Below are 17,241 nucleotides of genomic sequence, written 5' to 3' on the forward strand. Positions count from 1 at the left end.
CCAACAGAGTACTATTTGGGGAAGTGTAAAAGGAATAGAAGAAAAAGTGTACTGATGTTCATGATTTGGAAGGGAAAATAGTTGAAATGTAAAATGGAGGGAACATGACATTCTATCAGCTATTGTTGTGATTGTGACATTCAGGATAATGCTGCCCAGATTCTGACTTCTAACTAACCCTAACCTTGCAATAATGGAATCCACTGCAAGCCCTAGATTAACTACCAGAAACCAACCCAAATGCTGCATAAACATGCCTGAAGATAAAGATCATTTTAGGAGCAGGGTTTAGCTTTTCTTTTGGCAAAGGCCGTACCAGTCAGAGACTATTCTGATGCTGGTGTTTGTACCCAGGCTGCTCCAAAGTACAGAAGCAGGGACAGCACTCTCCCTTCTCCTGCACTCCAATGGCTAAGCTGCATTGGGTGGGCAGTTGAGTGTCAGTCAGGCTCTGCAAGCACAGAGGACACCTGTGAACAGCATTGTTTCCAACTGGTAAAGGGCCTCAATATCAACTGGGACAAATACGCCAAGGAAAGTTATTTCAGTGAGGGACTACACATAGTTTTTACATTGTTTGCCTGTCCTGTGAACATGGTGCACACAAGTATATTTCTAAGTTTGACTTTCCTGGCCAAATATGCTGCTGTTTAATCGCGTGTTCCTGAAACTGAATTTTATGTATTTATCTACACCACATATTTGGCATCAGAAGATGAGCAAACTTTTGTCTCTTTTTGCCTTTTCTCTCTTCTGGGAATGACAGAGAGAAATAATTCAATTTCCAAAACACAATGAACATAGCATTCTGAGGGTTCATGTATTACTTACACTGACCGGTTTGTGGGACAGTATTCCATACTAAGATAGGCTAGTAGTGTGGCTAAGAAGCAGATGGACATGCTTTACTCCAGATAAGGAATTTTCCAGTTAAGAACATGCAAGTTATTGTGAAATACCTCTGGTGAATCTAAAAAAAACCCACCACAGTCACCACCAAACATCACAACAGCACAAAAGCAGTTGGTGAAATGGCTAAGAACAGATCTAGTCCATCCTCTTCCATAGTGTATTTTGTTGCTGAAAACAAGGAGGAGCAAGGTCATACCAAAGAAATAAAAAATGTCTTTGCAAGATCTAAACCCACTAAAGTGAGCTAGGTCTGTTTGCTCTGAATTCCTCTTCTTCCCCACAGACTCAGCCTTCTTCCAGGTGAGGATGACTCTAGGGCACTACCTCCAGGGCACACTAAATGCTGCTCCAAGCTTTGACAAAGGCACTGCTGCTGAAGTACACCTGTGGGTGTGATGGTGGTGCATTTTCAGTGTTTGGGGCAAAGGATGGAAACTGGGACTTTGCCTTTGGCCTGCTCTGTACTGCATCCAGTGTTCTTGGTGCTCTCTATGTTTAAAGCTGCTCCCAACACTATCTATGAGACTAATACAGTTTCCCTATTGAACAGTATTTCCTGATACTGAATGAATTTGCTATTTCCCAGTTCTAGTCTGCTATGCCAGTTATTCCTTCTACTCTCTTGGTTCCCTCAAGTAAGTATGTGTTCCTAATTAGGGAAACAGAGAAAACTGAATCTCTATGAAATCTGGAACTTAAAAGTATCATGCATACCTAGTTAGTTACTTAACACTTGGCATGAAAGAATCTTACAGTGAGAAAGCAGCAACACATTCTGCTCCAAGAGCCAAAGCTAGCAGGTACTGTCAGGAAAAAACCAAAACTGACCATCATGCAATGCACCCTCTCAGTGTACCAGAGGGTATGTAATAAGGTTTAAAAAAATAGTTCTAATCCTCATTCCTTGCCTTTCCATTAAAGGACAAAACTTAGAGCCCTGTGTAATACTTCTTTCCAAGATCCTCTGCAAATATGTACAGAAGAAAGCCTAATTTGAGATACTGGTAACACTGACTAGTAAGCATGGTTCAAGTGCAACAGTGCAGGTACAAGTGGAACATAAGGACAGTGTCTTCAACCCCTGCAAGAAGCTGTCCTGGAGAAGTGGATCCCTTATGCAGGACTGAGCTTTGATCCTGCCCTCAGTGGAAAGCACTGTCAATGCCTGACACCCTGGAGTGCTGTGAGCAGGAGTGTCACCCAGCCCAGACAAGCTGGATGGGAGAAGCCTCCTGCCCTGCTCACACAGGTGGCTGAGCATTTCTGGACATCACTTCACTATAAAGAGCTGCCCTTGATTTGCAATTTCACAGTACCATTTTATAGAGTGAATAAGAGTTGGGGGATTATGAAAGCCAGTTGCTCAGATTATTTCAGTGAAGAAAACAGCTTTCTGCAGCACCATAACACTAAAGCTTTGGGACTTTAGGAGGCTCCACCATAGCTCAGAAGCTTTGATACAGAGGTGCTGTCTATCTGATGGACTTTGACAGGAGCCATGAAACTTTGGGATGTATAATTTCTTTTCCACTCTGAGCAACTCCAGGAAAAGCCTTGAAATCTTGCTTCCAGCATAAGGCTGCCTAAACAGACTGATTCTGTCAGTCCTTTTTGTAAGAATGGAATTTCTACCAGTCAATGTCTTCTCATGTACATGACACTTATCCTTATTCTATACAGTCCCCTTAGGTGAAAATTAACATGGACTCACAAAAAAGGACCCAAAAAACACATGCTGCTACTTCACACACAGGCCAGACACAATGCACCTGCTACCATTTGCCTTTCTCCATCTGCTTTGGTATCTCCTTAGTGCACTACTCAAGTACCCCAAGCCTCTCTGAGGACAATGCTATTTCTGACTGTATCCACTTCAGGAGAATGCCTGTGTTACTCTGCTTGGAACACTGCACAAGGATTCACTGGTTGTGCTGAACTGTTCTGCTTATTAATTTGGTTCTCATTTGGTAAGACTAAAAATAACCTGGATTAAATGAAGGGAGATTGAAAAGTAAGAGTGCAGACCCCTGTTTCAAGCTATAATTCGCACTGTGAACATGAACTTTTTTGTTACAGTGTGCCAGAGGATATAATTCTCCAGATAATTCCCTCAGTGTTTTATGGAACACATACGAAGTAAAGAAGGGTTTTTCTGTGCTATCATTTGTTCTTCTTTCCTATTTTTGTCCCAAGGAAAATATATTTTGTCTAGATACAATCTTAACTTTAATGCAAAAAACAGTCTAGTGGGTTTGATCACCCAAAAAGTCCCACAAGGGAATCACTCAGTTTGAAAACAACAAAGTATTCCCCCTAAAGACTTCTACCATATTCTATACAGTTTTGAAGTTAGTTAAAAGTCACCAAGCCAGTGCAGTTCAAATATTTCAGTGCTCGTAATGGCAACAGAAGCATCTGTGGTGGGGCTTTAAATACACTGGAAATCTGTTCTCAACTCTGATCTTAACTTGTAGTTGTAGTAATTTCATTCTATGACACAACCCCTCTTTGCTTCTGTGTTTCCTACTGCAATAAAAAGCCTGAAATATTAAACATACAGAAGAATTCAATTAGAATTTGTAAACCAGCAATAATATTATTATGCCTTCAATGTTCTAAATCCTTAAAGCTTAGTTTAAATAAGCATCATGTACCAGCTCCTTAAACAGCGTTAGCAATGTAAACAGTATTTAAAAATGCAAGAAGTTCAACTTTATAAAATTTACATCTGCAGGCTGTTAAAGGGGAATCTGGAAGAAATGTCAAACAATACTGTTCCTTGTGTACTCCACTGAAATAACAAGAAAGCTGCATCTGGAAACAGTTACTGGCACAGGACTTAAATAAATATTGCATTACCTTTAATGAACTAAATATTATTAATCAAGAGCCAGATATAACAGTGTGCCATCCAGCTGGCTTGTAATGCAATTAATTTACCTTCTTGGGAGATGACAATGGACTTCGATGATTTGATGGCTTTGCTGTCTAGAGTCCAGGTGACAGCTGCAGGGGGATCAGAGGAAATCCGACATTGTAAGACCAATTTTTCACCATCAGCTACTTGAGCATCCTGAAGCTTCTCTGTAAAGGAGGGTGCTGTTCCTTTGCTTGCTGGTGGTTTGCTTGCTGGTGCTTTGTTTTCAGCTTTTTTCCCAATTATTCCACCATCCACCACTGCACACCCACGTTCACAGTTTCTGTCATTCTTCTCCTCTTTTTTCACTGCTGGTTTGGCAACGGGGGCTTGAGAATTGGGGGTCGCGTTCTGGGCTTCAGAGTTGGCACGAGCGTTTGGTGCAGGGGTGCCAGCACTGCCATTCTCCGCAGGTGGCTTTTTCTTGGAGCCCAGCACAGACCTGAAATCTGTAACTGCAGGTTTAGGAGGTGGTGCCTTCTCTGGCAATGGGGTTTTTGGGGTGCCCTTCTTGGCCAGCACAGAGCGGAAGTCCACCTGCTGGGGAGCATGGACTTTCCTCTCCTCCTCTGACAAGGTCTTGGGTTTGACCTGCCGCTGCAGGTTTGCTCGGAAGTCCATTTGCTCGGCTGGGATCTCTTTCAGTTCCTCCTCAGAAAAACTTTTGGTGCTGACTTTCTTGCCTAAAATATCACGGAAATCGAGTTGTTCAGCTTCCTGCTGCCTCAGGCTCTCCTCTGTGTGCTCCCGAGTTTCCACTCGCCTCTTCAGAACGCCTCGGACGTCCTCCTGCTCTTCCTCAGCTACTCTGGTTACACTGCTGTTCTTTTTGAAGCCACTTGTTCTACCAAATGTTAGTTTACCATGATCTCCACCATCTCTTTGCTCTCCAGAGCTGGCTGATTCCCTCCCACTATGATCCGAAAAAGAAAAGAAAGAGAGAGCCAGGAAAGGGGCTGGTTTAAAAATGTCAGGGAACAATCTCAGAGCAGGAACAAAATGTGTTTATAGAAGGGGAGGTTGATTAGAGGAGCATACTCCATTAGTTTATTGCATCAATGATGACTTCAGGAGCCATATAAGGGCACAAACAAAAAAGATCTCCTCTACTCTGGCTTGGTACAACGTGCTTAGCTTGTATGATGAAAACAATTTGTTAGGTCACATTTGGGGATTAGGTTGAACAGCAGCCAGCCTGGGTCTGTAAGGGCAGGGAATTAACGGAGCAAAAAATAGAACCCACCCATGCAAGTCCCTGGGAAAAATACTCACTCTCTGAGCATTTCTGCTGTGGAAGCTGAACTCTCCCGCAGCATCAGAGACACCTGGCAGCTGCATTCTCCAACTTGGTTCCTGAAATAGTTAAGTGAAATCAGAAAAACAGGGGTTTCCTCCTCTGTAACTTGCCTGAGCTGTTATTGTGTGTTGCACTAAAGCAGCTCATACCCAGTGTGGCATTCCCCTTTTCTATGTCCATTATTGTGGGGATTGACTGAGTGGATTTGGTCCCCATATATTTGGAGCCAAGCTATCTCAAATAGCTTTTACTGATCTGTTGCTATCTGCACTGGGAACAACATACTCCCTGAACAAAAATCAAAGCAATTTACAGAATGAAGCAGCTGCAAACAAACCAGCTAAAGGAAAATAAATAAAAAAGCTGGAAAATCAAGACAGAGGAAAGGGCTATTTTACAAAGCTGAAAATCTTTCCAACTCTGCCTACTGTTTATTTATTCAAACCCAAGCTCTTAAGTTTTCTAATGTTGAGATATTAAAAACAGGGTCTCATTTCCTTCCCTCCCCTCTGGCCCAACCAATCAGCAAAACCCATCTACACGGATTGCTCCAGCCTGTACATGTTTATATTAAAAAACATAAAAGTGTCACCATATATGGTGCTGAGTACTTATTCTTCCTTTTGCAGAAGAATACCACGGATGCCTTCTGGAAAGGGCTCCCATTAAAGAATTCATTTAAAGTGCTCCCCGCTCCCCTGCAGCTCCCTCCCTCCCGCAGATATATATCATTCTTCCAGCCCCAAACAGCTCTTCTCTGCTTAACACAGGAGATGCCAAAAGCAAAGTTTAACTCCCCCAGGGCAGCAGTTGTGTAACTATTGCCACCACTCCCCTGACTGCTATTAGAAAACCAGACTTGAACTGATTAAGGACTAGAAATACCTTTTATTAGTGAAAACACGTCTGTCCTTCCCAGTTTAGGTATAAGCTTGTACATTAACTAGAAAATCCTGGATTATTTCTCTTTTTTAAGCAAAAATAAGTTTTGCTACTGAAAACATTTCCTGGACATGAGCAAAACACATGTGTTGCGGGGGGAGGCAGGTTTTCCCAGCTGTGTTCTGCTTTGAACTTGCTAGATAAGAGCACCTTCAAGTCAGTCCACTTAGCCCTGAAGTTTAAAACATGGACTCAGGACTGTTAGCTTGCCATAAATAAATTGTCTGGCCTGTTTTTTAAATAGAGCATGGAGAAACTTTCCTAGATATGGTACTGTTTGGGTGAAAAGACCCCTCTAATTTCACCCATTTTTAACATGCAGTGAAGGCAAGATAATTAACACAGATAACAGAATCACAAATTCAGCCAAAACTCTGTCTTTATAAGAGCAATTAGTACCATCACCTTTTCAGATAGATTTCCCTTGATTTCTATTGTTTCAGAAAAAGAAACAGTGGATCAGTCTAACATGAAAACGACAAAGAAATTGGTAGGTTTGATCAAAGTATCTGGATTGTAAAGTAAAGGCCTTGCTGATAGAAACGTATCTTAAGACCATTAAAAACAAGAAACCAGAGGAATGTTTTTAACACTTTGATATCCAGTGAGTCAGAATAGATACACTACAAACTGCTATTGAAAGCAATCCATGAAGACAGCACTGAAAGCCACAACCCTCGTTTCCTTTAATACAAAAAACTAGATAACATCTGAGTACCAAACAGAAACTGTCCAAGGGGCAGGAGAGGATCCAAGTCAATGCAGAGAGTATTGAACTCAGCCCTGCACTGGAGACCTGCCATTCTTACTGATATGTGTGGCCTCCATTTGGAAGCAAGAAAAATAGAAAGAAGCTAAGACAAATGGAAAGATAAATAAAAAGAATAGCACATCACTTCCTCCCAACATACTGACTGGCATAAAATTATGGCAAGGTAGCAACATTGCTGAAAACCAGTTGTTCTCATATAATACATTTCAAACTGGCCCCTTTTGTTGCTGTTGGTACTAATGAGATTTTTCTCTGCTTGTCCAAAGTTTTTAAAGAAAGCAGACACACTCTGGAGCTGCTCATTCACCAGTGCTTGCAGGGCTTTAACAGGCTGCTGGTTTACCTGAAGAGCCCTCCTGTTCAGGACTTAAAACCAATCCAAAGCTGACAAAAGACCAGCCATCCATTCTGAAGTATAGACAATTTGCAGAGTACATTAAACTTTGAGGCAGCCCTGCTCAGTTTCTGTCATGACTGTTTGGCAAAAATATTTCTCCAAAAGAATTGTGTCACCAGTGGGAGAGGTTGAAGTAACAGAGACAGCACTGTCCCAGGAGAGGAATTCAGGGATACTGCATGTGGTCCTGACCACTGTGAAGAATGGTAGCATTTCTGCAGGACCCATTTCTGCAAGGCATCTTTTCCTCTGCAAATTCTTTGCATAGGCGAAGAAGCAAATAAGGCAGGCAAAGTAAATCCTTCTAAAGTAAGCTATTTTTCACAGGGTTTGGAAAATAAAGGAGGGGGTAAGAAAGTAGGAGAGCATTTTGTTCTTTCTATTTTTAAAACCTTGGGAAGCACTTACAAATTATGGCAACAGTGGGACATACAAGTACCTAGATGGAAAAATTATTCACAAGGTAGTTTTTTGATCTTGATTACGATTTCTGATTCAAGTGAATGGCTGAAAACCAGATACTGGATAGAAACCTTGAGTCTGTGTCTGTTCAAAAGTGTAGCCTTCCCAGGGTAAGGCCTGCTCCCAGTGAAATAAAAATGATGATTTTAGGAGCAGGGAGAACATACTCTTTTCTTCTGAATTCAGTGATAGAGTCTAAAAAGGTGAAGTCAAAAACACCGACCCAGCTTGGAGATCACAGGATGGAAAAAGAGAAACAAGCCAAGAAAAATGAAGAAGGATTGAGTGATTTAGATACCAATTTCAATCAAGAATAATTTCAGAATCTTGGTAAATTTTTTTTACACTTATACAATTTCAGAATCTAGACAAGGCAAAGATACATAGGGGCAGTTAGAAAAAAGAGAGTCTTGCAAGTACATGGGTTCATCTTCAAGTCTTTCACATCTCTTCTGTTTTGAATCTTGGCCATAACAACATTAGTTGTGCAGCTTGAGGTTCTCTGTGTTGGCATTTTGTCAACAAAACCCAGACAGATCTTAGTGGCTCTGTTATTGTGGAATAATGATAGACATGGTTAAAACCTGTGCTTAGTAGCTTTGCTGTGAAGTAGTGCCTGGAAGTGTTGACTTTTGCAGGACTATTCTGCAGAATGCTCATGCACAGGACTTATCTTTAAAATGTCAAGGAATATTAATAAAAAAGCCCACCAAAAACAAATAAAACCCCAGCTGCAAAGCTTGAGGCAATTTTAAAAATAGCTCTGTGTCCTATTGTGGGATCAGTTTTCCCTGGAATGGCTTTTATGTTCAAAATATCTTGAAATACTAGTTTCTTGGCAGAACCTACTCAAATATTTTCACTGAACCTTAGATGAGACTTATTGTCTGCATGTCCCTAGGAAGCACTCCCAGGAGGAACAGGAAAAAAGCAGTTGTAATTATACTGGGGGGGCGTACTGAAATTTCCTACCAGCCTACCAAGTGTGAAATAAATATTGCAGAGTAAATGACATTTTTTCAAGAATGAACTGAAAAGGGGCGAAGAAGTTGATCCCTACTTATAGCTGATGCTTCACTGCAGGTAACTGCAAATCTTCAGAAAGAGGTTGTGAAACTTTTCTGTGAGTTAAATGGAGAGATAGTCCAGACTCCATGAAGCTTTAGCCCCAAAGAAAGCAACTAATCTACTGGATCACAACTCTAGCTGTATGAAGCAGAACAGCCCTACTGGCTTCAAAGAGGATGCACTGATTTACCTCTCTTGAGCATTTTGCCAAAAGCTTTTTATACCTGAAGGAACAATATTTTTATTTGCATTTTACAGCACTAGGTGGGAGGATGGAACAAGAAAGATTAATGGCTTTCTTCTCTAAAAATAGGCAATGTATTAATAGGAGAAAACATGGTTTGCAAACTGAATTTTACAGAAAGACAGAGCTGTATTTACTGTTTAGCCTAACGAAATGTAATCTTAGGAGTGCTTTTTACATAACCTGAATTGCAGAGTGTTCGAAGTACCACTGTTTTATAAAATGAATGTTTTCCCCTGATTTAAACAGATTATCAAAATATCTAAATCAATACTAATCAACACTAACCAAACTTGTATGAAAGATGGAGTGTGGGAGAAGAACAACACTTAATGTCTAAGAAGACAAAGGATAAAAAAGCAGATAATTTGTTTAAGGAACTGTAGCATGATTTCTGAGGTGTCTCATGTTGATTGCATTGCTATAAAGGTTTTGCTCAAAAATCCCAGTCTCTGTCCAGTTCTCACAGTGAAAGAATACAGAAAAATCATATTGGGATAACAAGATACCAGTGCCCACACCACTGGAAGGATGCAAAGAATAGGAGAGGAAATAGGTATCTTTGTTTTTCTGAGTAAGGAAAAGTATTTTTATTTTCAATTTTGAAGCATTTTGAAGGCTGTAAAATGTCCACATTTCAACAGATGAATTGCAGAAGTGGGTGAATCTGTTCTTTTAATATTTATGCAGCAGTATTCCTTGAAGCTTGAGACATAACAGATTCAATGGAACACTATTAGGGCAATTAAAATGAAAAATGCAAATGTAAAGGAATCACAGGCCTGCGTAGGTTTAAAAAAAGGACCAGGAGGGGCTACATTGACTACTCTTCTAAAATCCAGACTTAGCAGTCTGCTAAACAGTAAAAGGCAAATCAAAGGGGTATTCTAAATAATGCTGAGGGATAGCAAGACAGAGAGCCAACCAGCAATCATGAATAGATCACACTGGATCACACTGGGCTTCACATCCTTATCAGCTCACCCTAACTAAAGGAGAAAGAACCAGCAAGAGTCAAACAGATATTCTGTTAAACCCACGTTTTTAAGATCAAAGTTTTAATTTGGGAGCAGCCAACACAACAGAAGAATTGTGGAGGTATCAGGACAGAATTTAGAGCTTAAGAATAATGAAGAACAAAATGGGAAAATAATTAACACTAGTAGGAAACTGTGCCTGGACCAAATTAAGACAGTAGGAGAAGGAGTGACTCCCTGAGAGCAGCTATGCAACCTGCTTCTAAAATTAATATGTGAAAAGGAGCAGCACATTTTATTTGAAATGAAAATGATTATGTTTAAAAATAGCCTACTGTCAACTCGGTAAACTCTTTAGTGAATTGACTTATGTTTTCTCAGTTATTCCATATTTGTTAATGGAGTTTGTAGAAGTTTTTGAGAGAAAGACACAAAACACAGCTCTCTTCATCTCAGGTGCTGTTAAAACAGTTTCTGACTATATAAACACTTCTTAATCAAGTATTCATGACAAATGCAACCAGTTCAACAGCTATTTAATCAAGACAATTTAGAGCTGAAGATTACTGCAACTCTATTGCAAACTTGAAGTTACACAGCTGACTTTTGACTCCTTGGACATGCCTGAGGCTGTTACCTCTCTGCTACTCATGGTACACAACCAGTGCCTAAAAACATATGACTTTCTGTTCTCTGAACATTCACTGGAATTTTACAAGTGAGAGCAGGGTAAAATGAGGTATCAGCATTCCCTTTGCTCTAATTGCAGCACAGCATTACTCAATATGGATTACAAAAAGCCAGCATGTATGCAGTGATCTTTGTGGGATCCCCAGTTATTTCTGCAGTAAAAGGATTAGGGAATAGCTGCAACTAGCATGTTATCTCCTGTGTTGTTTTCTAGCTACAAATTTACTTTTTCTCCTTCCTCCCCAAAATTCCTCTCATCTACTAATTGTCTGAAATAATTTATTTTCTAAGTGTACATTCTAGAGTTATGATAATATCAGACTTCCACTTTGAAAAAAGGGCTCTAGTGATGAATTTGGCCTGAGCAATCACCAACTACACCTGATCAATATGGTCAACTTCCTACATCAGTCCCAACAAAACTCTACACAAAGCTCTCTTGGCTGTCCTTTATCCTCTTTCATTCTTCCACCCCTGAAGTTTTATTGAAATATGTCATTCTCTTTTCAGTTCAAGTGAAACCACCAGCACATCATAGGAGAAGATGCTTATGCCCAGGGCACACACACTGAGGTGTGGAAATGTACCAGCAGAAGGTAGGAGTTCTCACAGTTTCTACTCTCTCCCGTCAAGGTTGGTGACCTGAACGAAATTGAACTGGCATTTCTAATCCTGCCAGAGGTACTGAGTGGTAGAAACCCCCCTGATCCCCAAAGGAAAAGAAATGCAAGGATTTCTGTAGACAGGACCTGCTCAAATGAGCATTATGAATGTCCAGATGACCTGGGCCAATTGCAAAAGAGCCAGCTCTGAAATGAGCCAGTTCACAGCTTATTGCAGACTACAAAGGGCCTAAACCTACTGAAGAGCTGATTTGTAAGGAGAACTTGAAGAGCTGGATTTGGCTCTACCTACATAAATGTTATTAATAGGACTTGAAATTAAGCATAGAAACACATTATAGGAAATCTTGATATTCAACAGCTATAATTTTCTAAAATGTCCTTTTCTGGTGAAAAGTCAGTGCCTCATTTGACTTTAAGTACTAAAATATACTGAAGCTAGTTTGTGTCTGCCTGTGATAGTCCATGAAAACATACCTTCGAGCTAGAAGACGTCTACATAGTGACATATCCATCATTTGGGCCACAGTGGTTGGAAAAAACCCCTATAACTATAAAAAATTAAACTCATTGTTTACAAACTAAATAGCTTGGGTTTACTAAGAAATTCCCTCTTTTCTAGCATTAAGAAGATATGAGTACTTTATTTTCATGGAGGCAAAGGACAATTCAGACTAGTACACGTGGACCAAAAAGTGAGTGTGTGGAGCAAACCAAATAATATTCTTCCAGTGTAATAGACTCAAATGTCCAGGATGATGAAGTAATTTTAATAAAGAAAGGCAGAAACATTAGCCAAGTAAAGCAACTACATCCATGCACAGTAAATAGCATAGAATGATTTCCATTGCAGGTGGAAAGTGCTTTGGCACTTTCTACAAGGTAAGGAGCAGCAAATCTAACTCTTCATTTAAAGCACAATTATTCTACCAGAATAAAATAAAATTAAATTCAAAACAACTCTTCCACATTTTGTAGGAATGACAAGATGTCCAAAGCATCAAGGTGCCTCATTTCCAAGAGACGTCAGCAAAAGGACACTACAACTTGCTTACAAGATTCAGACATTTCAAACATGGCCAGGAAACACTTTTTCCCCTTAAAGGTATGGATCTTGTGTAGACAGTTTGTTCCCATGAAAAGAGGCATCCTTACAAATACCTAGAGAGATGCCAAACATGATAAACAATAGCTCCAAAACTCAGGACATTAATTGTGGTTTTCTTTGCTAGAAATATCTTGCCATATTGCTGCCACAAAGCTTTATTTTACAGGACCACAAAAAGAAGTCATACTACTTTGTCCTTTTTTTCTGACTCTTCTTGTGTTTCCTCTCTTCTCTTGGAGTTTTAACAGTTTTTTTTTTATGCCTCAGAAATATTCTGTTCCTTTTGTACTCTAATGTTCCACTTGAATAGGATGGAACTCCTGTCTTTGAGTGGGAATTTTAAGTTGAGGGTAAATATAACTACTTGGTCTTTTTTTCTAATATAACTAATTGGTTCTTTGTCACAGCCAACATACCTGAGCTGAATTTCATACTGCCCTGCATGACGAGACTGCACATTCCTCAAGACCAGTGTGAAGATGTCTTCATTTTGCAGGATTTCACACGCTGCTCCCGGCATTATTTCCTTTCCATCTTTAAACCAGTGAACAGTGGGGAAAGGATCCCCAGCAATGGCACAGGATATCAGGACATTTTGCCCAGGAGCTGCTGTCACTGATCTCGGTTTGCTAATGAACCAGGGCTGAATACCGTCCTGAGGCTCTGTAGTTTACAAACACAGTTTACAAATCAGAAGAAAATGCCAAGCTTGAATGTCACCACTAAGCTAACTAATTTCAGGGAAGGCAATCACAGGCAAGGAAAGTTATTTTGAACATGCATGGTATAAGTTTTTAATCTGAAAAGAAGTCAGACTTTAATTTTGGAAGTAACTTGTGTTCATACTAAAATTAATCATTTACTTGGCACTTTACTGGCTCGGTCCAAGCTTATATTAAGAGCAAAACAAAGGGACTTTAAAGCTGCCCTAAAAGGAATCTTGGAGATTTGTCCTTAGAGAATAGGGGTAGGAATAGCTTTAAGGGCAAGTAACAGTACTATGACTGCTGTGCAGTTGAGAGCTCATGCAATAAATCATCATTAACAATTGCATAAAATTACATTTAATATAGAAGTCTGACCCCAAGGCCGGATCTCTGGGGGGATTGGTGGAGAGAGGAAGGTCTGAATTCAGAGCAGACAGTGGCAACAGACTAAACAGCTCTCTCAAACACTGCAGATAAGATATTCTACATTTAAAATAATAAAAGTCTCACAGTGACTTCCACTAATTCTCAGCAGTGGCTATGAGGAAATGCCAATACTCAGTAATACTAGAAGAAGTCTCTGTCACAAAGGTAGTGTGTGCCCAGTCACAGGAAGTTTGCAGGTACTTGAGTGTTTGCTGTGGGGTTAACAGCATGTGGGAAGATTCAAAGCCAAATTTTTTGCAACTAGTTCTCAGATTGCAGAAATCAGGTCTTCCTCACCTGCTACCACTACAATGCTAACATTAAAGCCAGGACACCTAGCTCCTAGAAAGCTTTTTCAAACACTAAGGACTTCAATTAGAAACAAAAACATTAAAAGGTTTACTTTTAAGCCTGATAGTTATAATGTAAAGCTGCATTTTGCAGAAGTCTTGCACTGTCCCTAGAAATAGGACTCAGGAATGCATTTTTGAAATAGTAACAGAATGTTCCAGAGTGAAAAGATTTTTTTTTAAGCTGCTTCTGCTCAATATCCTTTTTAATTCAGATGCAGAGACTGAGAACTTGAGCGTGCTTCACAACAAACCTTATAAACACTCATGCATTTAAATAGATATTCCTCCAGCACATTAGAATAATAATTTTCTTTCACCATTTTATAAGGTGAAGAGGAAGAGGAACATTATACCTTGAACAGTCAATGTAGCCTGTGTTTGACTTTCTCCTACTTCATTCCAAGCTTCACAGGTGTATTTGCCTGTGTCTTCAGGAAACACCTCCTGGATGTACAGACTGTACTCATTGCCTTTCTTCTCAAAGTGGAAGTCTTCTGTCTCCTGGATTTCTTTCCCATTATGCAGCCAGATAATTTCAGGAGATGGGTTAGCTAAAAATAAGCAAGCAACAAAAGTCTGAGACACACACAAAACCCCACCATATGTCGATTCAAAAAAGAAATTAGTTTGGGGTTTTTTTGTCACCTGATTCTGCAATTTTATCTTTAAAACATTCAGGAATTTATTATTAACTCTGTCAATGCTGTGTAATGTGAAATGGTCTGTATTATTATGATTAAAATACGAATGAATAAGGGAAGCATGTATACAATACAAGAGGGACAATGAGTTCTAGACACCATAAAGATGGTTATTAGGACCAAAGTTCATACCAGGACTGCTCTTTCTGTAGCACTAATCTTACCCCAGCTGACAGGAACTCAGTCTTTTTTGGTTTACAACACAAACTATTACAAGTCCACTTGAACAAAAGGACCCATATTAAACTTATATCATTATATCATTCCAATCAAGAAACACTTCTACAGATCTGAACCTGTTAAAAATGGACAATGTTCAGCCACGTTGAAGATCACATTTGACCAACCTAGCTTTTAAAAAACTGGTTCCTAGAAATATTATTTCCAAATGCAAAGACACCTACTAAAAATATGGGGGAAACCACACATTTAGCAGTAGGATTTAAATTTTTAAGAAATATTTTTTTATAGCTACACACCTGATACCTCCACAGTCATTATCACTTGACTTCCATCCATTACTTTGAGGTCAGTCAGGCCCTGAAGGAAGATGGGTGCAAAAGTCTTGTTTGACTTTGCAGCCTGTGCACTCTCTGCCTTCATGCTGCTCTTCTTTTCTGTGAAGTCAAAAAAAGAACAAAAGGGGTCTCTTACTGGGATTTTCATGACAAACTTTAATTGACCTTAGGCTCAACATCATTTTGAGACAGTGGTTTTGTTTCAGCTCTCAGAAGGCAATAATAACTCAAACCACCTAATATAGCTGTTTTGCCTTGCCAGTATTCCACGCAGAAAGACAAGACATAGGAATGGAACTGTCCTCATTCTGAGAATCCATTTAAGTCATTGTTAACAGAGAGTATCACTGAGAAATCACACTCATTTTTCCCCAAGTACACATGCTCAGGTGAAAAAAAAAAAAAGCAACCCAAAAACTTGTAACTAAAAATTCAGTGTCTGTAATCACTGCTAAATTAATCTGAAAACCCTAGGGGATGTTACTAGTTGCCATTGCTGTGATTGATGAGTTAAAAATGTGAGCTCATTGCAGCACAGGATTTGTAACTCTGTAAGTAATTACAAACCATTTAGATTGTTAGATGGTCAATATCCAATAGGTTTGAGTTTACCACACTCCTCTCCTGTTCTTGACTTTGGCAATTGACTGATGATGGGAAAGACTGAAACCTTTCAATATCTATCACAAAATCCACTGTTGGATCAGGGCTTTTAAAATTTTTCTTTCAAGGCTGTAAAATCAAGTACTGAGGGAATTTAGAATTAAATAATCCACTCTTAAGTCTTTCTGTGATATGTTGTTTCCAGTAGCCACAGCCATTCAGAGGCTATGAAACAAGATCATTTAACTGTGATCTATACGGTACAGTAGATCAGGAAGTCTAATCCTGCTCTAAAAACCTGAGCAAAGACACTTCTGAAGCCCAAACAGTGATCATGACCAAATATAAAAAGTCATAAATATTTACCAGTCCCTTGGATACATTTTTTGTTTGGCTTAGCTTGTGTTCAGACTTCTTACGTCTTGCCTTTAAAATTCCAACCCTACATTCTATCCACATGTGAAAATATTTTTATTTTGCTTATCCCTACTGTCAAAATTTTCAAAGGAATATCAAGCACATCCAAAATAGTATAACAGCAACAGAAAGTGCCAGGCTGGAGAAAAACCACAATTCATAAAATTTGTGATTAGGTAAAAAAGACAGCAACTCACTGAACCTTCTGGAGGTAAAAAGTTAAGTTTGTACAGGGGTAATTTGAGCTCAACATAAATTTGGAAGCAGCCTGGAGGGAAAGTTTTTCATCTTCTCTAGCAAAGTTTTTTCTAGCCAAAATCTTGTCTCACTGGCTCATGCTGCAGGCCTTTTCTTGGCACTGAGCAGGGAGACATTGATGCATGTGAGAATGGAAATACGGGACCTGAGTGAGACCCATTTGGATTGGTGCTATGGAAGCACAACTCTGAAGTGCCTGATTCACCATCAGACCACACTGATCAGCCTTAGGGCTTCCCAAGCACCTGCCTGAAGTGACTAATGCTGTAAGTAAACAGCCAAGAAGTTGGGGGAAACTCATCTAGAGAAATAAACTCCTGTGGTTCACCATAGCCCTCTCTTTTGTAATGGTTACTCAGAGAAGCTGCTGTACTAAACAATATCAGCACAGGCACATTCACTGCTCTAATGCCTTGCAGGAAATCCCTTTGTTCCTCGAAGTAAAACTTTGTCTCACAAAATGTGGGGGAAAGTTTCTAAGTTTCTAGACTTAGAAAAAATTAAAGTTATTTACTGACAACTTTAGTTTCTCACAGATGTTTTACACAAGACAACACAGTCCATTTTAATTCTGTTATTTAGTCTACAGTCATTGCACTTTCTCAGAAGGGACTGGTACAATCATGCAGAGGCCAAATTACAAAGCCTGAATGTTAACTATTTTCAAATTCTTCCGAAGCTTGTAAATGCTTTTAGTTGTTTATTTATGATAGCACTATGCAGTGACTCAGTGTTTGTCCGATGAATGCTTGAACATTTCACAATTTTACAATGAAATAGCAGTAATCTACACATAATATACCTAAGGGCTCCTTCAATTTTAGCTTTACAGGTCTTCTTTAGTAAAAC

The 17,241-nt window shown here is 39.5% G+C and overlaps 1 protein-coding gene across 9 annotated transcripts in view; it reads right to left on the minus strand.

The window, feature by feature from the left end:
* Positions 1 to 17,241, minus strand: part of MYLK (myosin light chain kinase) — a 196,917-nt gene that overhangs the window by 69,353 nt on the left and 110,323 nt on the right. For 7 of the 9 annotated variants that reach the window (XM_064435022.1, XM_064435026.1, XM_064435024.1 and 4 more), the window contains 5 exons: positions 15,076 to 15,213; positions 14,249 to 14,446; positions 12,826 to 13,072; positions 5,102 to 5,182; positions 3,853 to 4,742 (listed from right to left, as the gene is read on the minus strand). In XM_064435022.1, the coding sequence (XP_064291092.1) occupies positions 3,853 to 4,742; positions 5,102 to 5,182; positions 12,826 to 13,072; positions 14,249 to 14,446; positions 15,076 to 15,213 (1,554 nt within the window). Of the gene's footprint in view, positions 1 to 3,852; positions 4,743 to 5,101; positions 5,183 to 5,275; positions 5,577 to 5,718; positions 5,814 to 12,825; positions 13,073 to 14,248; positions 14,447 to 15,075; positions 15,214 to 17,241 lie in introns of those variants that run through there. The other 2 variants (XM_064435030.1, XM_064435031.1) reach the window with 2 other exon arrangements.

Source organism: Passer domesticus, chromosome 10 (assembly GCF_036417665.1).
Source record: "Passer domesticus isolate bPasDom1 chromosome 10, bPasDom1.hap1, whole genome shotgun sequence".
Classification (NCBI taxonomy): Eukaryota; Metazoa; Chordata; class Aves; order Passeriformes; family Passeridae; genus Passer; species Passer domesticus.